The sequence below is a fragment of the Oncorhynchus gorbuscha genome, linkage group LG08, assembly GCF_021184085.1.
Source record: "Oncorhynchus gorbuscha isolate QuinsamMale2020 ecotype Even-year linkage group LG08, OgorEven_v1.0, whole genome shotgun sequence".
NCBI classification, from domain to species: Eukaryota; Metazoa; Chordata; class Actinopteri; order Salmoniformes; family Salmonidae; genus Oncorhynchus; species Oncorhynchus gorbuscha.
The window spans coordinates 14,628,240-14,653,521 of record NC_060180.1 but is presented as its reverse complement, the minus strand read 5'-3'; the positions used below and the strand labels follow the sequence as shown (position 1 = coordinate 14,653,521).

The window sequence follows — 25,282 nt, the reverse complement described above, 5'->3', positions numbered from 1 at the left end:
TCCCAGGTTTGGTTTGTGTTAACAGTACGCGATCCTTACCTGCAGTGTACTATAATAGGGTGGTTTCCAGACTGTTGTTGCTGTCTCTGCACTGAAGCAATGATGTCGATCATTCCCTTTCCCTCTGCCGGTATTCCGATCTCAGGCCAGCCGTGGAAATGAAAGTGCCTGACGTGCCGTGACTGATTTTCCTGGTGATTGGAAACATGTGTTTCATCATTACATACATAAGTATACCTGATAATGAAAAATAAACATAACATGAACTTGACATGCTCAAGATAAGACACAAATTGAGAAAGCAGAAAGCCATTGATTAGAGAGGACCAAACCCAGTCATCCACAAGGACAAAAATGACTTACATCACAAATAATATATTTAAAATGCACATCAGGTAGCTTGTTTGTGTGAAGGAAACTCACTGGTCCATATGTGAGCACCATGTCCTTCAGAGTGAAAGTGTCACATAGTGCATCCCCCTTCAGCTCCAAAGTGTAGTCTCCAAATGTCACAGTGCCCTCTGCTGGCCAGTACTGGAAACACTTGTCCTGGGGAAAGTGACAGATTGAGGAAAGGCAGGTGTGTCAATCATGTGGCCCACGGGTGGGAAAAACGACTTCAATCTACATTTAAATGACAAATAACACATCACAACTGTGTAGAAATGATAATGGTTTAAAAGAAAAGGTAATGATAATGGACCTACATTTATAGAGTCTCTCTGTTCCTCTATACCAGGGTTGGTGTTAATTCGAACTGAAGGCAACACAGACATTTTTTTTATCCCAATATCAAATCATTTCTGGTTAAGAATTAAGTGCCTTAGTGTGATTGTTTTCAATTAAAATGGTCAAAAGAACCAAAAATAGCATCTTAACAAAGAGCAATTTCTCAAGCAAGAATTTTGTTGGGACTGTCTGGGAGTGGTCTGAGTGGGGAGGGGAAAACTGGAAACTAGCTGTTTTTTGATTTGATTTTGATTTGGATCTATTTTAGTCTCCATTTGGACTAATCTTCCAAGAGTCCTTAAACATTAAAATACATTTTATAATACAAACACATTTTCACATGTAACACACTATTACAAACATACATAATATACTAACATAATGACCCAATAAATATTCAATCTAAAAAATATTGATTCTTCATTTACTATAGTCCCACAACTGTTATTGGCAGAGAGGTTTGGAACTCTCTTTCTTATTGGTCTATTAACTAATTTACCGTCTGGTGATGTCACCAGGAAGGCCAAAACTCCATCTCACCAAAACAGACAGAAATTTCAGGTGGTCTTTTCAAACAGCTCTTACACTAAAAGGGTAGTATCATCATGTTCATAATTTCAAAGTATTATTCCAACCTCAGTGTGGAAATATGCATTGAGTGTGCAAAACACTAAGAATACCTGCTCTTTCCATGACATAGACTGAATAGATTAATCCAAATGAAAGGTATAATCCCTTATTGATGTCACAGTAATTTGGTGGCAACTCTGCTGCCGGTATAATGCTATTATCACTTGTTGATGTCACTTGTTAAATACACTTCAATCAGTGTAGTTAAAAAAAAACTTTCTTTAACTCGGCAAGTCAGTTAAAGAACAAATTATTATTTACAATGAAAGCTTACCATGGCCAAATCCTAAACTGGACAAAGCTGGGCCAATAGCGGCCGGTTGTGATACAGCCTAGAATCGAACCAGGGTCTGTAGTGACGCCTCTTGCATAGATATAGATACAGTGCCTTAGACCTCTGCACCACTCGGGAGCCAAGAAGTGTGTCAAGAACTGCAAAACTGCTGGGTTTTTCGCACTCAACAGTTTCTCATGTGTATCAAGAATGGTTCACCACCCAAAGGACATCGGGCCAACTTGGCACAACTGTGGGAAGTATTGCAGTCAACATGGATCAGCATCCCTGTGGAACGCTTTTGACACCTTGTAGAGTTCATGCCCTAAAGAATTGAAGCTGTTCTGAGGGCAAAAGGGGTGGTGCAACTCTATATTAGACTCTATATTAGGAAGGTGTTCCTGATGTTTGATATACTCAGTTTATATGCAAATGAGGCACATATAATTATTTATTTTATCATAAAGTACAAAACATAATACCTGATATACTAAGAAAATGTATATATGTTTACATTTAAGTCATTTAGCAGACGCTCTTATCCAGAGCGACTTACAAATTGGTGCATTCACCTTATGACATCCAGTGGAACAGTCACTTTACAATAGTGCATCTAAATCTTAAAGGGGGGGGGGTGAGAGGGATTACTTATCCTATCCTATGTGATCCAAATATGTTTTTTTGTCAGAAATGCCTTCTCGAACACATTAAATTCAATGTGTCTTAACAACAAACTTGTAAATACAAATAAAATAGTTAAATGAAGAGCCTTGTTGGTTTAGACACAAAAAAAGTCAGCAACCTTCCCGCTAGCCATGATTGGCTGAGATAATAAGTGGGCTGGACATGCCGAGAGATGAGTTTGGATTGGTCTGCCATATAGCATGCTTCTGTCTATTTGAGCTGGTCAGTATGTCTAGGTAACCCTGTCTAACGCGGTCTTTAAAAATATGTATTGCGTAGTAAAACTGCATAAGTGTTCCTCTCCACTTTCTGGAAGACTGAGTTTTGAAATCAGTGTAATTCGAGTATGATAGCTAAGGAGATGGAGAATGTGTCCATGAACAAAGGGGGGGGGGTCAAAATCAAAAGTAACAGTCAGTATCTGGTGTGGCCACCAGCTGCATTAAGTACTGCAGTGCATCTCCTCCTCACGGACTGCACCAGATTTGCCAGTTCTTGCTGTGAGATGTTACCCCACTCTTCCACCAAGGCACCTGCAAGTTCCTGGACATTTCTGAGGGGAATGGCCCTAGCCCTCACCCTCCGATCCAACAGGTCCCAGACATGCTCAATGGGATTGAGATCCTGGCTCTTCACTGGCCATGGCAGAACACTGACATTCCTGTCTTGCAGGAAATCACGCACAGAACGAGCAGTATGGCTGGTGGCATTGTCATGCTGGAGGGTCAGGTCAGGATGAGCCTGCAGGAAGGGTACCTGTAACGCACAGCGTTGAGATGGCCTACAATGACAACAAGCTCAGTCAGATGATGCTGTGACACACTGCCCCAGACCATGAGGGACCCTCCACCTCCAAATCGATCCCGCTCCAGAGTACAGGCCTTGGTGTAACGCTCATTCCTTCAACGATAAACGCAAACTCGACCATCACCCCTGGTGAGACAAAACCATGACCAGTCAGTGAAGAGCACTTTTTGCCAGTCCTATCTGGTCCAGCGACGGTGGGTTTGTGCCCATAGGTGACATTGTTGCCGGTGATGTCTGGTGAGGACCTGCCTTACAACTATCCTACAAGCCCTCAGTTCAGCCTCTCTCACCCTACTGGTGTTGGCCGTTGTTGTTGCCATCCTGTACCTGTCCCGCAGGTGTGATGTTCGGATGTACCGATCCTGTGCAGGTGTTGTTACACGTGGTCTGCCACTGCGAGGACGATCAACTGTCCATCCTGTCTCCCTGTAGGGCTGTCTTAGGCATGTCACAGTACGGATATTGCAATTTTTCCCTGGCCACATCTGCAGTCCTCATGCCTCCTCGCAGCATGTCTAAGGCATGTTCACGCAGATGAGCAGGGACCCTGGGCATCTTTCTTTTTGTGTTTTTCAGAGTCAGTAGAAAGGCCTCTTCAGTGTCCTAATTTTTCATAACTGTGACCTTAATTGCCTACCGTCTGTAAGCTGTTAGTGTCTTAACGACTGTTCCACAGGTGCATGTTCATTAATTGTTTTTTGGTTCATTGAACAAGCATGGGAAATAGTGTTTAAACCCTTTTCAATGAAGATCTGTGAAGTTATTTGTATTTTTACAAATTATCTTTGAAAGACAGGGTACTGAAAAATTTACCTTTTTTTCTGAGTTTATATTGGTCATGGCACCCATATAGTGCAGCGGTCTAAGGCACTGAATCTCAGTGCAAGAGGCATTACTACAGTCCCTGGTTCAAATACAGGCTGTATCACATCCTACTGTGATTGGGGGTGCCATAAGGCAGCGCACAATTGGCCCAGCGTCATCCGGGTTTGGCCGGGGTAGGCTGGGATTGTAAATAAGAATTTGTTCTTACCTGACTTGCCTATTTAAAGGTTACATTTTAAAAACAACTAGTGACAACCACAGCACAATCAATAGGAGGTGAACAGTGGCTGGTGCTGAAAATATAGCTAACTTGTTACGCAAGTGTTGCACACCAACAGACGGAGAAAACCTACACCAGTTGAGCAATTCATTTCAACAATTATCTTCATTTTAATTTGACTTTACAAATAACAAGAGGGTTTAATTGGAGTCTATTTCTTTGGAGCCTAGACCTATATAATATAACAACTGGCTGAGGTAGACTATGAGGCTTACCAGTCTAATAGAAGTAGGATTTTTTTATTAGGCCTACTTACAATTGCAACTGATCAAAAATGTAGCATTCTACATAAAACAATAATTTAAAGAAAAAAAGTCTGCACGTTCAAACAATAAAATAAAAAACTAATAATGAAAAGAGCGCATTTGTAAATCCCAAACTCTAAAAGTAATTGGAAAGGTAGATTCAAATTATGTGTGACATTGTGGTTACAATAAAGAATTAAAACAAGATATAAACACTAATTACAGTAGTGATGGACAACTGGAGGCATTTTGAAAACAGGTTTTCAAACACTTGTAGTACTGTAGCAGGTGTAGCCCATCATGCAAATGTTTCCTATTAGAAAGACAACATACTTTTTTAGCCCGTCTACTGTAGTGAAAATCCCTCAACTTGCAATGTATTTGATGCATAAGTACTCCAAAGTGTTACATTTCTAACTCAAAACAGCAGTACAGTATTTCTTCATCAACATCTATATGCTTTCTATATGCTTTCGTTAATAAAATAACGAGAAAAAAGAAATTCAAATGTGGATGTTTATTTAAAGTACATTTTAGTCACACGTCCATCCCATCTCCACGACCACAGGTAAAACCTTGCTGAGATGGGCAATGTATTTGTTGCATTGTTGTATCGACAAATGTAAAAGCCTAAACTGTACAGTATTTCTTAATCAGAATCTTTATGCTTTCGTTAATAAAATAATGATAAAAATACTCTTTCAAAATGCTGATGTTTATTTAGTTATGGATCCATAACGAATTACTATGGGAATAAGTATCACTAAATTACAGAAATATTGGAACAACGTTGTCTAATAAAGGTAAACAAATGGTTGCTGACTGGAAAATAGTCTTTCAAACACAGTCACGTTGTACAGTACCATTATGGATATTTGCAGGGCTATATTTTGGCCTTTGTAAATATCTGAGAATATCTAACGGATAATGCCCCTTTGATATTTTTTATATATATTTTTTTCTTGTTATTTAAAAAAATGTTTTTATTGAATATTCAAAACATGCAATATACTTGCAGTGAAGCCGCACAACAACTACACCACACCAGTCATCCAACAGACTCCCATTCAGAGCGACACACAGAAGCCTCCAGGGTCAACGCCCTGCTCAAGGGCACTTCGACAGATCTCCCACAAGGCCAGAAAAAACAGGGACGCGGGCCCTCCAAGACCCCCCCACAGTCCCCCATAGCTGTCCCTCAACCACCCGAGAAGCCTCCCACAGTCACCCCCAAGAAAAAAATTGTAAAAATTTAAATAATAAAAAATAATAATGAAAACTCTAGTTAATTTCATTCCCCACCCCCAAGAACCCCCCCAATAAACCAACAAGCAAGAAAATGAACTCATGACAAAAAATAAAAAGACTACAGTAAAAACAGAAAACAACAATGCAAAAAAAGGACATCAAGGACAACTGAAATCATAGCAGCAAGGCCAACTGTATACGTTTGAGTGCATGTCTGGCACTATTTACATGTGTGTGTCCGTGTATGTGTGTATTTGAATGAGAGTGTATATGCATGTGTACAAACACCTGCACAGCATCAGCCTCAGGCAAACTGGCATTAGCTGTAAAAACACTGCCCCTCGGTGTCATTCAAACTGACTTTTTATTATGTTTTATTTGGACTTTATTTGTTATACTTTATTTTGACCATCATTCTATATCTTTGACCACCATGTCTCCAATTCCACATCCTAACCCCTCTTAGATATTAATTAAGAGTCCTCCAATCCTCTAAATGTAATTATTGGCGGAGAGTCACGTCATTGAAAAAAATGTTTGTAGATATACTGTGGGCCTACCATAGGCGAAATAAGTCTCACCAGTGTTGAGTAATGTGCTGTTAAAAGTTGTGTGGGTCTTATTTATTTAAAGAACATATTGAAGATAGAAGCAGTAGGATTTGAAGCAAAAGCCTACAACTATTTTAGCAGCATTTCGCGCTGCTCTGAGGCAAGCATGGGGACTGGTCTCGATAAATCAATGAGATTTTAATTTTCACTTAATCTCTGTTTGGGTATTGGTTAGACTAGAATTAGAATATTTGGGTGCAGAAATGATATGCTCTTAGTGTAACCTTTATTTAACTAGGCAAGTCAGATAAGAACAAATTCGTATTTACAAGGACAGCCTACTCCTTCCTCCCAGTCGGGGCATTGTACCCTGGTTTCCAGCGTGCCCTGCCTGCACGACACAGGGATTCTTTAGCTAAATATCTTAGTACTGCCGATCGTCACGTTGTACAACTCCATATTTTCCTTTCCATCCTAACAGAAACCCAGAGAGTTTTTAGTTTATCTTGGAATATAAACACCATAATAATAATCATATTAATTAAGCAAGTACCAGTCAAAAGTTTGGACACACCTACTCATTCCACTGTTTTTCTTTATTTCTACTATTTTCTACATTGTAGAATAATAGTGAAGACATTCCAACGATGAAATAATACATATGGAATCATTTAAGAACAAATTCTTATTTACAAGGACAGCCTACTCCTTCCTCCCCGTCAGGGAATTGAACCCCAGTCTCCCGCATGCCTTATTTAAGGAATTAGGCACTTTCTCATGTTTACTACAGTATGTATTGTAGGCTACGGTTACTTGTCAGACTGCACAGTAGCCTAATAAACAAATGCAGGTGACTTATATCTTCAAAATGCTTTAAATGCTTTATTATCCAAATGTAAAAGCATATACTGCACAGTACTGTATTTCTTCATCAGCATCTTTATGCTTTCGTTAAAAAATATTATTTCAAAATGCAGATGTGGATTTAGTTATGGATCCATAATGAATTACTATGGGAATAAATATCACTGATTTACAGAAATATTGGAACAAAGTTGTCTAATGAAGGCAAACCATTTAGAATCCTACAATCCTCTTATGCTGTAGCTTACTCCTGACCGTCACGTTGTACAGCACCATATTTTCGTTTAAATTTTTTTTCTCGGAAAGAAACACCATAATATCAATCAAATTAATTAAGACAAATTTCTTAAAATCAATCCCATATACTATGTTATTACAAAAAGGTTTAAAAATCTCCGGTAATGCCAATATGGAAGACTATAAAATGCTCCTCAAAGATGCCCTCTAGTGGTCAAACTAGCACTAACTTGCATTTTCCCCCCCAAAATGGCTGACAATTAAATAATGTGCCACAGAATGCTGCAGCAGCCTACAAGGTGTGCTGCAGTATGACACAACTTTTAAAGGAGGAACCACTGTAAGACCGAATCACGGTGGTCGGTCACATATGAGTGCATTAGAAGAGCATTTTTACATTCATCAAAATAGCTGAACTCAATTAATTATTTGTCTGCGCTAGTACAACGTTTTATGTGCTATATTTCTGTCAATATCTGATGGATTTAAAAAACATTCAAAAGTTTGGAGTATCTTCATCCATTGTTCAACTGTTGCATTTATTCGAATTGTATTTTCAACCTATGAATAATTTTGATGACTGCTACTAAAGTAAAACACACCTTTTAATGATTATGTTGCAGTTAACTCTTGCCACAGTGGGGTCTGTACCTGTTCCCTCTCCTTGAGTTCAGTGAGCATGACGATAGAGTGACACCTGTACTCCCACACCATCCTCCAAAAATCCTCCACCGTGTGAGACTGGGGACCCTGGGTAGCGATGAAGTAGTCCTTCTGTCTGTATCCCTGGAAAATAACAGACTGTTTAGCGCATCATATACTTACATAAAGGGCTCTTGAGAAAGTTAGGCTGTAGGTGTTAAAATGTGCTCAGTAAATACTTACATCAATAAATGATGCATTGATGTAGTCCGTGAACTCTTGGCCCCTTTTCATTGATAATATAACCCGGTTGAAGTCATCTGTGTTCAAGCAAATAACTTAACAACTTACTTTATTTCCAACAATAGTTTAATTTCTTGTGTCATTTGTGTCATTTAACTACAGTAAATGAATTCCAAAAGTAAAACTACTTCAAAGAGGTAACTTGGTCTAAAATGTATAATATTTGATACAACACTAAGAGTTTGATGGTGGTAGGGTTGTGACGTATAACTGAAAATGTAAGAGTGTTAGGGTATTCCTTACATGGAATAATCTGAAGCACACGGTTCTTCTTCATGTTTGCAGGAAGGTTTCCAGTCCTCATGTTCTCCTTCATTATGCGTACATTGGTCAGTTTCTGAGGAGAGGATATGGGGTGAAATTAGGACTACTTGAGAGAGATGGCTTCCGTCATTTAAATGTGACTAGAACTGGGAGACAACTTAAAAAAGGTGAGACAATTGTGTGACTGGGACTTACCCTGAACTCTTCCTCTAGGCCCAGCTTGTCAAGGGGTGTTCTGGTGTTGTGGAGTTTCTGCAGGTGGCCTTCCAGAGAGGACACATCCAGTTCTGTGTCCCCATACATATAATACTCCAGCAGAGCGTGGTAGATGAACGAGTACTGCATCTGAACGGGAGACAGAGAGAGAGATAGGGTACATGAGGCATCTTTGCTGGTTTGTGCTGCATTAACACATTGAACTGTCAGGGAACACTTACATCGGTCTGGACGAGCTGAGAGCGCTGCTCCCGTATTCTGGTCACAAACCCAAAGACATCCAGCCTCTTCTCTACATGCATCATGTCAATCATGCCGTCTATGACGATGAACGTCCCAGTCCTACCTACCCCAGCACTAGGGAAAGACAAGGGACAGGAGAGAAGAGTGACCCTTACATTGTCATAGACCTCCGAGGAACGTCTGATGATTCAATTCAAAGCAAATATACTGTACTTCTGTGGCTGAGTTTTCCACAGGAATGTTGATTGTGGTATGGCATAAAAATGCTACATTGAAACATGTCCACAAGCGATATTCTAAATTGCTACATGTCTACAAGCCAACAAGATCCATAGTGATTTAAGGACCAGTGACACAGACAGCAGTCAGGGATGCCAGCTTAGGGTGTTGGAGACCAATCAATGAGGCCCATTCAGAAAGCAAAGCCCCAATACCAACACCTGTTTCAACAGTTGTTCCTGCACATCTCTGACTTCAGTGGTGTGGTGGTTTCATATTACATGACATGTGCTTTGAAATTCCAGCCATACCAATACAAAATAAAGGGAAGCGGGTTGGCATACTTTTTTAGACACCACGATAGGTCAATTTGACACTATGATTGTGTTAAGTTATACATGTCATAAGGAACTAAATGAACTACTATAGCCTTCATTGAGTACAGCATGTAGACGAGATTTCCCAGTTAGAATCCCTAGTCTCCTCCCCTGGTTCAGTACCTGCAGTGCACTACGATGGGTCCTGCATAGGACGGGTTGACTGTCTTCACCTTCTTGAGGAACTTGAGCATGCCGATAGGGGAGAAGGGCACCCCAAAGTCTGGCCAGCTGGTGAAGTGGAGCTGGGTGACTAAGCGGGGGGCCCTTGGGCCATCATTCCCCTGCTGTTTACAACAACAGGAAAACACATCAATCGTTTAGAAAAATATACTGTAAATGTCACAGGGTTTCTCACATCGTGTATTTCAATGTGAGGGATCCTGTGCAGGGTTGTCATGTAGGCACATACAATGATACTTACATATTGCACACAGAACTTGCGGATGGTGTAGTCCACCAGTACAGTAAAGTCCTCCACTGACACCCTCACACTCCCATACATCCAACAGCCCTGGTCTGGCCAGTACTGGTAACACTTGTCCTGAAGAGAGGTGAAATGGACATTCAGCAAAGCAAAAAAAAATACAAACTATAGTTCACCACTATGAATGGCAGAGACTTTTATGGGAATTCATATTACTGACTAGTAACTCTATTTATAGGTGATTGTCTGTCAGTCAATAAGTTCATCACTCTGATCTTCTAGACTGTTAATGAGAGTCTCAGACTAATTATAATCAAGCCTTGGACAACTTTATCAACAATTATTTAGTTATCGATTCCCCATCTCTGTTTGGTGGAGCTAAACCCCCTGTTTTGTTCTTTATTGATCAGCCCCTTGAGGTTCAATAAAATGTGATGCCAAGTAATTTGGGATGACACATTGTATGGATTGGGAAAGTTAGAAAAGGGTCAAATCAATTATACTCATGACCTTGAGGTGTGAGAAGACAAGAAAGAGCAAAGGACCCCTTAAGAACATCTAACATGAGAGCCCATGAGCAAATCTGAATATTCTTTACTGGTTGTATTAGCAGATAATGGAGCAGATAAAGTGAGAGAAGCGAAACTCACCTCTTTTCTCTCTTTCAGGTTAGTGAGCATCACTATAGTAGCAGTCTTCTGTTCCCAAATCATCCGCCAGAAGTCAGCCACTGTGTCGTGCATTGGGCCTTTGGAAAAGAGAGTGACACTTACTACATAGATTCCATTATACAATAGGCCTATGGTGCTAGAAAAACATATTTTATGTAAGGATATAATTGATTTCCATTCCGTAATAGTAGTACAGTATTTTGCACAAAATGATTGTACAAAGTTATATTCACCTTGAGCTGCAATTAATTTGTTCTTCTCTTTATAACCCTGGTTAAAAAGAAAATGTGTTTTGCTGAGTTTATTAGACCATAGTGAGAAAGGAAGTTATACTGGAGGCATTTAAGTTATCTGTAATGGGACAGAACGGAATACATAGTAAATATCAACAACTCACATCTATGTATGAGGCATTTATGTAGTCCGTACAAGAATGCCCATCAATTTGCGTTAACAATACTCTGGAATGGTCATCTGTTGAAAATGTAAGAAAGAGACAAAATTGTACAAGGAAAATAAGTATGCCTATTTAAAATGTTCATTATGTTATCAAACTACTTTATCTCAAAAACGTTCAAGCTACTTTTAAAGGTCAATTCCACAATTTTCAACGTGATTTTCATTATCTCTAGCACAATAAGTGTCTACATATTTGGAAATGGCGCATTTAGAAGTTTTGTAGAAAAAAAGTATGAAGTTATGACATCAGCAAGAAAATACCCTCCCGCTGGCTAGAAATGCATTGCAGGTTTTGAAAAATCCCCGTTCTTACTTTTAATCCTACCACGTGATGTCACAGACAAGCATTTTTTAGGAGCTTTCTTATCATCTTTTTAAACCAGAAATACCATAGAAACGCGCCGTGTTCATGTATGTTTTTGAGACAATGAATAGGAAGTTGAAAAGTAGCGCAATTGCCCTTTAAGTGGGTTTAATGGTTACAAAACGTATTCCCATAACAATTCCATCACTCACATGGTAGGATGTTTGGATATCTGTTCTTGTCCTTGTTGATCTCCCTGCTAGCCTCCTCAAAGGAGCCATGGTGGTAGCCACAGGTCAGTGACTATACAGACACAAACACAGGGGTTCAAAATAAGCCAGTCATGAAGCCTTCAGACATGCAGCATTATATGTAACAGCATAAAGAAGTATGAACTCCTCCTGACATTATTAGGTATCACATTACTACTGTAAGCACTATGTGTTGTTTGAAAAGCAACCCACATTGAACTCTTCTCTAAAAAGCTTGCAGTCGTCTGCCGAGCGTATTCGGAACTCGTCCTCCAGCAAGTCCAGGGGGATGGGGAAGTACCTCTTGGATGGAGAGGGGGATCGTGGGAGGAGGACCACTGTCTGCTCTCCTGTGTGAAACAAAAACAATGGAACGTCAATGTTTTTACATTCAGTACAAGAATTGTGAAATAAATAAATAAAGTTCTGCCTCTCTTTTTAGAGACAGAACTAGGTCACCTCATTACACACAGGTGACTACTGCAAGTCGCCCTGGATAAGAGCATCTGCTAAATGACTAAAATGTAAAAAATTACTAGGCGACCATAAGGAGGATGACCTCATACAAGAGATGTATATAAACAACTGTCTGGGCCTTCAATTCTTCACTCACACTTCACTTACTCAACATTGTACATTACATGTGAAAGTTACATTAATTACAAGGTATTTTGCTTCAACTGTGGCAATGTAGACTGTGAATCTTATTATTATTTAGACTTGTCTGGTTCATGTCTTGACAGCTCTCAATACCAGCATACGCCAACAGTAGGATATCTCTACAGAATAGACTTGACTTTCTGTTTGGAATTGTGATGACTTATCTAGAGCACAGATTCAATCCGTATGGCATTTCAAAAAGGACTACTGTACACACACAACCTAAGACTTGCATCACATTCCACAACACATACTCAATGGTTCAAATGCAATATTGTATACGTAAGATGTACGTGGCAATGTGCAACATAATGAAGACGAGACATACCTTGATCTTCCAAGAAGCCATTTGGAGTCTTCTGAGAGATAAGAGCCTTCCTGTGGTTTCTAAACCTAACCAGAGGGTGAGAGAGAGAGAACAGAAACACGAAACGAAACAAAAACGTTATCTGACCATAACCCCAGAAAAAATAGTATTTCAGCTCAACAAGTCAGTAGAAATAGACACCCACCATCTGAACTGAAAGCTGTTCTTTCTCATGAGAAGCAGATTGTTAACTCCTCTCTCAGTGGTGAGGATACTGAGTGGGGGAATGGGTGAGAGCATGGTCTGATATGACCCAGCTAGCTATTTGTTGTCTATTTAACTGGTAGAGCAGCTGTTGGAGCACACACACACACACACACACACACACACACACACACACACACACACACACACACACACACACACACACACACACACACACACACACACACACACACACACACACACACACACACACACACACACACACACACACACACACACACACAGAGTGGGGGTAGGCTGGGCTGATAAGAGCACGGTGGGGGTGGGGTGAAGCCATCCAGTGTTGTTTGTTACCTTAGGAAGTATACAATCAGGAGAATGATGATGATGAGAAGAAGAGAGATCAGCGTAGGGGGAAGGACATGGGCACCCTGGGAGGTAGGGTTTTCTGGGAAACAAAGATACACACATTATTTTGTATACTACATATACAACGAGTGTAACCATTTTAATAGATACTTGAGCTATTGGTCTACCTGTTGTTTAAAGTTATGATCAAGTTAATTAATGCTGATTGTTCTGTTTAATTCACTATTCGTGCGGGAGTTAGTTACCTAAAGTCTGGTTCTCACGAGAGGAGTTATTCAAGGTTATTGTAGTTGCAATCAGAAACAACACCATTGTGACTGTGGAGATAAACAGAACATGAGTGAATACATAACACTGTAAGAAAATGCAGAAGCTGTGATGCTTCATTAATTCCACTAGAGGGCGTACACGATACAAGCAAATCCTTGCCTGGTGATGACAGTGCTGCTGTCTGTGAAAATAAGGGGATGATGTCAGGCCCTCTGACCGTATGATTGTGTAACTCCTTGTATCCTATCCATTTCTTGCCCTGTCCTGTCCATATGCACTTAGCAGTATGGTGCATCACCTCAGATCTCACAACCCTAAAATACACATATCATGGTAACAGGAAGCACTATCTCATAGACGGCAGAAATCAGATCCCGTGTAGTCCTAGACAGACTGGAGAAGAGCTAAACAAGCTCAAGAGATGTGAATCTCACACTGCAGTCTCACACACAGAGACATAGCAATGAGAAGTGCTTGGATAGGGGGAGTGAGAAACAGTGGAAAACAGAGAGAAAAATAGCATTTTTCCAGAACGATCCATCTGAAGGGAGAGGAATGAGGAAACTCCTGGTCCCATTGAGTAGCACTATGTGGCATGAAGCAATTCTCTATTTCATCACTATTACCTGCATTGCATCTCTATCACAAACTATGCATTTCTACCTCTCTGCAGTCTTTTTCTTGCTGGCAGTCTGTCTATAATTCCCTCACTCCTGGGCAAATATATTTAAATGCAATGTATTATATACGAGAACAGTTATTGCCCAGTGTTTTATCCATGCGCAGACTTGAGAGCATCACTTTATATTACATGTCTCCTTAGTCTTAGAAAAAGCTGTTTTGCATAGACATCATTTCATACTTCAAATCTAGTAGCTTCACTAGAAGTGGATCATCCTGAAAGGCCTTATTCATGACTTTTTGGAAACACATTTGCCTCTCTCAATCCCCCCCCCACACACATATGTTCAAAGCCAAGGGGCATGTACTGCATATGTGCCACACTGTGCTGAAGGTGCCCAATCTCTCCCCAGTGTTAACAAGCTGACAGTGTCAACACCTGCTCCCTGCAGAACTCCACTGGGCAAAAACACATTCAGTCACAGTGTTGGCATTCCACCATACTGGGCTACACACAACATTAACCATGAAGGCATCAATGATTCTGCCATTCCTATACAGCCTAACACTGTATATCACATGGTTTAGGCACATTTATGCTTCCTTCCTGCACTGCAGTCTTTGTTTGCCAGAGTGCATGTTTGATTGAATTCTGCCCTGTAATGAAACAGGTTTGGGCTATGGCAGGATAACTTGGAAAGAAGCAGGGCAAAGCTACATCATTTAAATCCTTCAACTCAGCAGTCCTTCTCAGTGCTATCAAAAGTATGTTAAGAGTTAGACCCAGAACTACAATGTAATTATTATTGCTGATTATAAAAGCTCCCAAACTCAACGAGATGGCCTCAATGGTATTTAGCATGCTGCAGTACCAATTCTCAAGCATTGCATGATATGTTATTACCATAATCAAAAATGCATTTACCTAAACAAGGATTTCTCCATGCAGGTAATGTTATTAATACATCATGTAATTCATTAAATATTATTAGATATATATATCTACAACAATGCATCAGAAACAAAAGGGGAAAGTTGCAAAACTCAATATTATAAAGTAACTCAATAAATGAGTGGTATTTATAAGAAAGACGCAGGATGTGAAAAATGGATGAAAGCCGCATCCCAAAAAGGACCAACTCGGTCTCACCTCAACTCTTACACGCAAACCTAAGTGAGCATGACGGACCCTGAGAAAAATAGCATGCTCATACAAACGTATCCTTCCCTACAGAAGACTTGTATCCTTTTAATTGATTTGTATTATTAATTAAAGCAGAGATGTGCAGTTAAAAGTATGCATTCCATTCCAACTGGATACGTATTGTACAGGAGCTTTCAGATTTGAGAGGTTTTTTCCTTCATGTCCATTAGAGCCTATGGACAAGAAGGGTGATTCCATGCCAGGAAGACCCACATTGTTTTGGGTTATCTCAGATTGTTCTGGCAATTGTGGTAGCAGAATCAGAATCAAATGTTTTATTTACATTATAATGCTTACGTGAGATATTTGTCATTAGGATGTCTTGTTTTGGATAATACTGTTGGCAGTTTGCAGTTATCCCTTCTCTGCTAGGGCTTAGTCACTAGGGGCCCAGAGAGGGGAGAGGACAGGATTGTCTTCATATGTCAATGTATCTGTTAAACCATGTGATGCTATGAAGAATATCAGAAGGGGAGGAGGACAGAATGGAGGCTTGTCTTCTTATGGGAATGTGTCTGTAACTATTGTATGTCCCCTCTGAGTTTGCCCTTATCTTGATCTAGTATATGACCTAAGAGGCTCACTGTCTTTTTTGATCTTGTCCAGGAAGGAGTGTATTTGAGATGGGAGTATCTAGAATTGACAATTGATATATGCCATTGGATGAGGTAATGGTTTGGTACTATGTTGTACCAAGAACTTATTTTAGGAAACCAAACTGAACGATAATTTATAGCTAATGCTATCTGGCTATGGGATACTCCTCTTTCAAGTAAGAGGTTATTTGTGAACTGTTCCTGAGATCTGTGTTTCGTCATGTGAGTTGAGATGGGTGTGTCTTGGCTATAAATGATACTAAGAACTGTTTTGTAAGCACTCTCAGAGAATTCATTTATAGACACTGAATTGATCTGAGAGTCACAGGTCTATGGTGAAGCTCATATATAATTAAAGATGGACTTTATAATATACTCTGACGTGTGTGTGTGGTTTGCTCTCTCACTGTTTAGTAATACAGGAAATTACCACGACACAATTCTCATATAGAAACTGCATTGGGAGGAATGATGCTTGACATGCTCTTTACATTTTTATCACAAACCAATTCAGATAAAAAAAATCATGATGAAAGTGGCCATTTTAGGCCTTTTTTAAACCTATACACATGCCTCCTGATCTGTTAACCGTACATGATACAGACAACATCATTGTGTCATTATACTCTGTATACTGTGCTCTAAAATATGGAGTATGTCTGGATTCTGAAATACAATTTTATTACATTAATTTATTAAAATAAAACATTTTATAGACATAGTTTGAAACAATATACTCTTCAAGGACATTACATTTCCAAAGTGGTTACACTGCTAATTTTGCAGTTATGATAAGAGTTATGAGCACCACCAAGACATTGAATGGGAAAATAGATTCAAAGGGTACTTACTCCCTCTGCTTGTGATTGGTTAATGACCTATAATGTCAATTTCTATGTAGAAAAGGTATAAAACACACACACATATATATATATATATATATATGCTCAAAAATATAAAGGGAACACTTAAACAACACAATGTAACTCCAAGTCAATCACACTTCTGTGAAATCGAACTGTCCACTTAGGAAGCAACACTGATTGACTATACATTTCACATGCTGTGTTGCAAATGGAATAGACAACAGGTGGAATTTATAGGCATTTAGCAAGACACCCCCAATAAAGGAGTGGTTCTGCAGGTGGGGACCACAGACCACTTCTCAGTTCCTATGCTTCCTGGCTGATGTTTTGGTCACTTTTGAATGCTGGCGGTGCTTTCACTCTAGTGGTAGCATGAGACGGAGTCTACAACCCACACAAGTGGCTCAGGTAGTGCAGCTCATCCAGGATGGCACATCAATGCGAGCTGTGGCAAGAAGGTTTGCTGTGTCTGTCAGCGTAGTGTCCAGAGCATGGAGGCGCTACCAGGAGACAGGACAGGAGACGTGGAGGAGGCCGTAGGAGGGCAACAACCCAGCAGCAGGACCGCAACCTCCGCCTTTGTGCAAGGAGGAGCAGGAGGAGCACTGCCAGAGCCCTGCAAAATTACCTCCAGCAGGCCACAAATGTGCATGTGTCTGCTCAAACGGTCAGAAACAGACTCCATGAGGGTGGTATGAGGGTCCGACGTCCACAGGTGGGGGTTGTGCTTACAGCCCAACACCGTGCAGGACGTTTGGCATTTGCCAGAGAACACCAAGATTGGCAAATTCGCCACTGGCGCACTGTGCTCTTCACAGATGAAAGCAGGTTCACACTGAGCAAATGTGACAGACGTGACAGTCTGGAGACGCCGTGGAGAACATTCTGCTGCCTGCAACATCCTCCAGCATGACCGGTTTGGCGGTGGGTCAGTCATGGTGTGGGGTGGAATTTCTTTGTGGGGCCACACAGCCCTCCATGTGCTCGCCAGAGGTAGCCTGACAGCCATTAGGTACCGAGATGAGATCCTCAGACCCCTTGTGAGACCATATGCTGGTGTGGTTGGCCCTGGGTTCTTCCTAATGCAAGACAATGCTAGACCTCATGTGGCTTGAGTGTGTCAGCAGTTCCTGCAAGAGGAAGGCATTGATGCTATGGACTGGCCCGCCCGTTCCCCAGACCTGAATCCAATTGAGCGCATCTGGGACATCATGTCTCGCTCCATCCACCAACGCCACGTTGCACCACAGATTGTCCAGGAGTTGGCGGATGATTTAGTCCAGGTCTGGGAGGAGATCCCTCAGGAGACCATCCACCACCTCATCAGGAGCATGCCCAGGCATTGTAGGGAGGTCATACAGGCTCGTGGAGGCCACACACACTACTGAGCCTCATTTTGACTTGTTTGAAGGACATTACATCAAAATTGGATCAGCCTGTAGTGTGGTTTTCCACTTTAATTTTGAGTGTGACTCCAAATCCAGACCTCCATGGGTTAATAAATTTGATTTCCATTGATCATTTTTGTGTGAATTTGTTGTCTTCACATTCAACTATGTAAAGAAAAAATTATTTAATAAGAATATTTCATTCATTCAGATCTAGGATGTGTTATTTTAGTGTTCCTTTTATTTTTTTGAGCAGTGTATATAATATATATATATGGTCGCCCACGAGATGCTCCCAGTCAGGGCCGTTATGCACTCCAGGGGCATGGCGAGGATATCCGCGTGCCCCCGACCAGGCTGAGGCCAAGAGGAGTCAGTGAGGCACTTGCTCTGGGAGTGCAGAGCCGCCAGGGAGCTGTGGAAGAAAGCAGGCCCCCTGATCTCCCCGTGTCTGCCAGCAGGGGAGGACCTAACGTCCCAGCTCATGCTGTATGGGGTGGGCCGAAGGCCTATTCCATCAAAGGTCTTCACCAAGCTCTGGCCCACCCTCACGTGTCTGACGGAAGCACTGTGGTCCTCCCGCAACCTGCTCGTAGCGAAATGAGTAGAGACCACCCCCCAGGCGGTGTCCATGGTAGCCACGGAAGCGCTGGGGTGCTACAGAATAAAGGGGGCCTTGACCCCAAGCAAAGGGTCCTCCACAACACCTAGGGTGTTACGCCTAGGGGAGAGATCTCTGGGCCCTGAAGGACAGGATGGTAATTGATTCAGAAGAGCAGGAGGAGACGAGTTTGATAACCACCACCCCACCCCGCTCCTGCAGAGGACAGCTTTTTAACAATGTGACTTTAAAAAAAACATGTTTTCATGTCTTAAAAATGTTTTACTTTTGTTAAATCATTTGCACACATTTCAAATGGCTTTTATAGATTTGAGGTTTTTACAAAGAAAAGTACTTTTATTCATGGTTCTTTCTATTGTCTTTAACATGTACTTTTTAAGAACCTTAAATGTAATATTCAAATGCTGTGTTTTATGCTTTTATTCAGTTTTTAGGTGTATAAAATGATGTACAAAAATATATATGAGCCGTTTTTAAAGGAAATGTAATAATACAACTTTTCCAAAATAAATGTATTTGACATATTATTCGAAAAATGGGTTGTTTGGATCCTGGATGCTGATTGGACGAGCAGCATTCCAAGCCAAGCTGTATTTGCAACACAGACACACATATGCCTGCTAACAGTTCCATCTGAATTATCACTGCACCACCATAACAATATAATCTAGTTCATGTTGCTGTTGGAATAACCTCTCAACTTGCACATTAAAACTGCAATATGTCACTTTTTGGATGATGAACAAATTCACATAGATGTGCGCTATTTCTATACTTCCCGTTCTTAAGTTGTGTTTTTGGGTCTTTTACTTTCGGTTTTGTACATCAGCTTCAAACAGCTGAAAATACAATATTTTTGGTTATGGAAAATATATATTCGCATCAGTTTAGATGGTACAATGATTATCTACACTATACTTGCTTGCTTTGTCACAAACTGACATTTTTGCAATTTTAGCAACCAGGAAATGGTGGAGCGATTTCTGCATAGTGCATCTTTAATTCCCTTTGCTTCTAGGCTACCATTTGGTTTGTATAAACAGGGGTTAAAATAAGCCTTGCTGTCTGCCTGTTCAACCTCAGAAACAATGTTTCACTTTTGAAATGCAATCTCCCCTGTACTCAACTTTTTCTGAGCCAGGCGAAATCACGCATCAATGTCATTATTGTGGATATGTCCAAGTAAATACGGCTAGTTTACTGTCATCCTAGGTGCAATGTTTGACATGACTGTGCTAGCTGAAGTTGGCTAGCTTGAAAATGACAAGAACGTTAGTCAGCCTGAATAGTCAGCCTGCATACCCTCCCAAGCAGACACGCCACGGCTCTCACGGAACTGGACTATCTGCAAACTTGAAACCGCATATTCCGAGGCTGCATTTATTGTAGCTGGGGACTTTAATAAAGGACATCTGAGAAAAACACTTATTCTGAGGAAGTCTGAGGAACATAACTCATTCTGATATTTCTACTACAGTACATTGTATTGTATTTACATTGTTTATGCACCGCATAATTATTTATATAAGGGATTCTTAATATAGCTCACTCTAATATATCTACTGCTGTACATAGTTTATCTTGTGTACATTTCCCCAGTATATATATGAATAGATTGCATTTTTCGATACTGCTACAGTGTTATTTGGGTTGCTCTTTGGATTTGTCCTGCCTTTCTTGCTTTATTGCCTTCCTTTATTGTACTTCTGTTTACATTTGAGCTGTTTGCCATTTGACTGCATTGTTAGGAGCTAGTAACATAAGCAGTTCGCTGCACTGCTATAACACCTGCTAAACTGTGTACGCGACCAATACACTTATTTGATTTGATTCGATTTGCATTGCAAAATAAATCAAAAAACTGACAACCCGATTTTTGTCCCGACTACTTCGGGTAGAAGAATGAAATTGTATGAATTAACATATCCAAATAACGGTTCTACTGAAAATATGCAAATCATTGTTCTTTTAATTTGTTGGTAAACAGTTTTATAAATGCAACAAGGCATGCAAGTCAGTTCTATATAATTAATACAGTAAGGTAAATGGATTGACTGGCCTGATGCAAACAACACCATTTACCTGTGACTGTATTCATTACATAGCACTACCTCTTGTGCCTTATTCTTTAATATATATATTTTTAAGATTTAGCTTATGTTCTACATTTTCTACATAGAAATTTACATTAGGTCATTAACCAATCACATTCAGCAAATCACCAGCAGAGGGTGTAAAAGACCCTTTCAATACATTTTTCCCATTCACTGTGTTGGTGGTGGTCATAAAATGTATCATAACTGCAAAATTAGCAGTGCATCCACTCTGGAAATGTGATGTACTTGTAGAGTATATTGTTTTGATGTTGAATAAATTAACGTGAAAAATTGTATTTCAGAATCCAGACATAATCCATATTTTAGCGCACACTATATAGAGTATAATGACACAATGATGTTGTCTGTATCATGTACGGTTCAAAGATCATAGGGTCTTACAGGAGGCGTGTGTATAGGTTTAAAATGGCCACTTTCATCATGATTTTCTCAAAAATGGTTTGCGATACAAATATAAAAGCATATCAAAGATGCTTCCTTTCATGTTTCTAAGTGATAATTTCCAGAACAATCTGAGATACCCAAAAATATTTTCAGGCCTACCTGGCATGGAATCGCCCAGAACATTTGTTCATATTTTAGTCACATTTCATCTCATTTGTTCTGGACGGCCAATGACTGGTTTATTTCACTTGATTCACCACTAAGCTGTGCAAAAATTGTTTATGTAAATTTGTACTGTGGCCAAATGTACAGTATGTGCTTTAAATGATGTGAAAGTAACTGTTTAAATGTGATGAATCCACTCTAATCTATTTTGACCTTCAGAAATACTGACGGTTATAGGTGGGTAAATATTAATCCCAGCCATAACCCTGAGTGGAAAATCCTATTTTTCATCATTACTTTACTCCAGGAAGCCCTGAAAAGCTATTGCACATCTGCACATCTGCACACACACACACACACACACACACACACACACACACACACACACACACACACACACACACACACACACACACACACACACACACACACACACACACACACACACACACACACACACACACACACACACACACACACACACACACACACACACACACACACACAGGATTGCATGGATAACTGAACGGCACATTCATCTGACAAACAGCATGCATTGAATTCTGAATTGCACATTACTGTGACCACAATATCCACCCTGACATGAAGTGGCTATAGGTATAATATGGTTTACGGCCTGACATGAATCCAAATGAACCCAGCTGAAAAGCGCATAGTGATGAGTGAACCTTAGATTAAAAACATCATGATTTATCAATTATTAAAACATATTTTTACAGGTTCCCAATGTCAGAGGACAATGGATACTGTACTCACAGGCATATAATATGTTCTGTGTATGTTCTTTACCAATGAACATGGTGATACAAGCATACAGGGACTGCAACATTTGATCCAAGCATAAAAAAGGCACCCAAAATATAGCAATCCATTTACTGCCCTTGAAATCTTTCCTTATCTCCAATTTCAAAGAGATTCCATCAGACAGGCTAGACTAGTGTACCCTTTGTCTTAGGAAACAAAGAGAAAACATTCATCTTTATGTGACATCCCAACCCACATCCATTGAAGTTCAGGTTTCTTCATGAATCAATAAAACCTAAAAGCAGCATCTTTGCTTCAGGGATTAAAGATGGATGACACAAAATGTTGTTGTTTTTTTACAAGGAGAGAGAGAACAAAGACAGTGGAGAGCAACCACAGAAGCATGGCTGTCTGCTAGAGCAGACACTGGACCTGGAGAACAAATACATGTCAGTGGAGCGAAGTAGAAAGAGGAGGGGAGGATGAGAGGAGAGATGAGAGGCTTCAGAAGCTATGTATTAGCAGCTATAATGAGAAACTTCCCTATTAGACAAACAGCAACAGTACTAAAGCGAAGGGTGGCTTCACTGGCAAGTAGCAGGCCATGCTACTGATAAAAAGCTGGATCACCAGATCATAACCCCATGAAATCCATTGTCGTAAGAACGGTTATATTTCTGTTGTTGTGGTATGAAGGAAGGTTGAATGTTTGTCTGTTCAGAAGCATGCTACTGTATTGAGCCTCTCGGTTATGGGCTTTGCTTTCAGCCAACATGCGCTAAGCATCCATACATACAAGTCATCACAGCATAATATGCATTAATATTGACGCTGTGACGATCTTGTTTTCGTAATCTCCTATACATCACTAATCATTATGTCGGGAGCATGGTCAGGGTCAACAGTCAATTCAAGAATTGAATTGAACTCCTAATTGAAAACAAGGGTCCCTTTACATTAAAATAATGAATTTCGATTGATGTCCTAAATGGCCTGAGTTGAAATGAAATCGACTCAGGGGTTACTCACAGTTTAAAAGCAGAGCTGACCGGATTCAGTAGGAGTTAATCCAATAGTCCATAGCAGCCAGAAGGTCTGGTTCTCTTCCTGACTGGCCCCTTGGGATTCAGTACCCACAACCCAGTCCACATTCACATTGTCTCGGGAGGTACAGGGTCTGGTGGGAGAGTAGTCGATGTGATCAGGACACACTAGTCCTGTAGCTAAGGTCCAGTAGCTGGGTTTCAGGGGACTTCAGGGTTTTAGGTCATGCCACAGAGTAAAGTAGGCTTGGGTTCAGTGACCTACATAAATGAATATCACCTGAAGAAAGACAAGACGAGAAAAAACGGTTAGATCCCAGTTAATACCATGGTTGCTGCTATAGAAAGCTCTATAACTTCCTCACCATGGTGACACCCCCAGAAATAGTACATTCAAAGTAGCTTTAAAAAGACCAGGGAATTAAATTAATAAAGTCATGACCTGGACTCCACTCAGTTTACTTGTTAGTCATAGGGATTTTTCTCCTGTTCATTGTTTGGGCCTGACAGAGGAAAAGTCTAAGGGATTAACAAACTAATGAAGCTACTTCCTGTGTACAGAAGGAGTGGGAGTCGGTCTACTTGAGTGAACTGTACCGTAGAGAGAGAGAGAGAGATTGTACTATTCTAGACTTTGTGGGTAAGAGAGAAGGGAGGGTGGTAAAGCGAGAGAAAGAGAGAAGTGGTGTAGTGTTCACAGGTGTGTGTGTGTGTTTCTGTGTGTGTGTTATTCTGTTTCTTTGTCTGGACTGTGACAAACCACTTTAATCTAGCCCCCACAGCATGGCAAAGCAATACATGTCAATTTCAAGAGCTATTAATTGTTAAGCATACCAATCTAATCCCACCCACGGACAGAAATTCAGAGGAAAAGTGTGAGGAATATACAATCCGTTATGTTAACTCTCAAAAATAGAGACAATAAATACTCACAAAAAAATATACACAAGACTAACACCTTTACAATACTGTGATTGGCATGGCATAGACAAAACATATCCAATTCTATACATATTTGGAATTGGCAGTGTTTCATTCCACTGTAGTCTAAAGAGCTAAGTATTGCTACACATTGTAGCATTCTGAAATCTGAGTGCCCAAAACAAAGCCTTGACTGTGACGTTACTCTATGGCTCTAGCCAAGTATGAAGGAGAGAACATGGCTCTGAGTGCCCACATACTCCCTCTCTCCCAACACAGGGTTCCTCTACCCACAGGTGGAGACACAAAACCAGATTGTCTAGTGACCGGCCACTGGGTCAGAGCAGAGGTGAACCAGTGATCCCAGTTGGAGAAGCCCACTCATACAGAGCCACGATGGGTTAATGGTGCCTCTAGGAACAAGGGTGGGACTGGGGTTGCAAAGCTACCGGTTGTTTACCAAAGCTACCGGAATAGTCAGTAACTTTGATAATTCACATGGACTTGATGGCAATCGTTTGTAATTTATATTTTAATCCTTAATTAAAAATTTAAAAAATATTCATATTTTGGTCACATTATTTACATCTGTGTCCATCTTGTCCATGAATAGGTAGATCATATAGAACATCATGAATTTTAACTACTGCCACCAGTGCAGCCACAAAACATTTGCAACAAAGATATATTAACATGGTCAAATAAAAATAGCTTTTAGAAATACAGTGTACAGGTATTTCTGATATATGGAAATGTGGCTTTTCTTGTTGAAAATAATCTTATATTAAATCAAATATATTCAGGGCTTGACTTTTTTTATTGCATTCTCCTTTCCAGACATTAGCACTCGGGGGATTGGCCTCCGTCATCCTTATTTCCTTCCCAGTCACTTTCAAGTGTATCTTTTGTCCCTTTCAAGTGTACGTATATTCTTCCGAGTCACTTTCAAGTGTATATTCTTTTGAGTCACATTCATCTTGTGTTGTGACATCTGTTATTGGCTCAAACA

The 25,282-nt window shown here is 40.3% G+C and overlaps 1 protein-coding gene across 3 annotated transcripts in view; it reads right to left on the bottom strand.

The window, feature by feature from the left end:
• Positions 1–25,282, bottom strand: part of LOC124041234 (receptor-type tyrosine-protein phosphatase epsilon-like) — a 49,795-nt gene that overhangs the window by 3,624 nt on the left and 20,889 nt on the right. For 2 of the 3 annotated variants that reach the window (XM_046358587.1, XM_046358586.1), the window contains 18 exons: positions 23,339–23,632; positions 13,557–13,628; positions 13,297–13,390; positions 12,739–12,803; positions 11,964–12,100; positions 11,712–11,802; positions 11,134–11,210; positions 10,970–11,006; positions 10,716–10,813; positions 10,063–10,182; positions 9,762–9,925; positions 9,021–9,156; positions 8,779–8,928; positions 8,563–8,656; positions 8,260–8,336; positions 8,026–8,160; positions 424–549; positions 40–191 (listed from right to left, as the gene is read on the bottom strand). In XM_046358587.1, coding sequence (XP_046214543.1) covers positions 40–191; positions 424–549; positions 8,026–8,160; positions 8,260–8,336; positions 8,563–8,656; positions 8,779–8,928; positions 9,021–9,156; positions 9,762–9,925; positions 10,063–10,182; positions 10,716–10,813; positions 10,970–11,006; positions 11,134–11,210; positions 11,712–11,802; positions 11,964–12,100; positions 12,739–12,803; positions 13,297–13,390; positions 13,557–13,623 — 1,820 coding nt within the window. In that variant the 5' untranslated portion in view covers positions 13,624–13,628; positions 23,339–23,632. Of the gene's footprint in view, positions 1–39; positions 192–423; positions 550–8,025; positions 8,161–8,259; positions 8,337–8,562; positions 8,657–8,778; positions 8,929–9,020; positions 9,157–9,761; positions 9,926–10,062; positions 10,183–10,715; positions 10,814–10,969; positions 11,007–11,133; positions 11,211–11,711; positions 11,803–11,963; positions 12,101–12,738; positions 12,804–12,922; positions 13,046–13,296; positions 13,391–13,556; positions 13,629–23,338; positions 23,633–25,282 lie in introns of those variants that run through there. The other variant, XM_046358588.1, reaches the window with a different exon arrangement.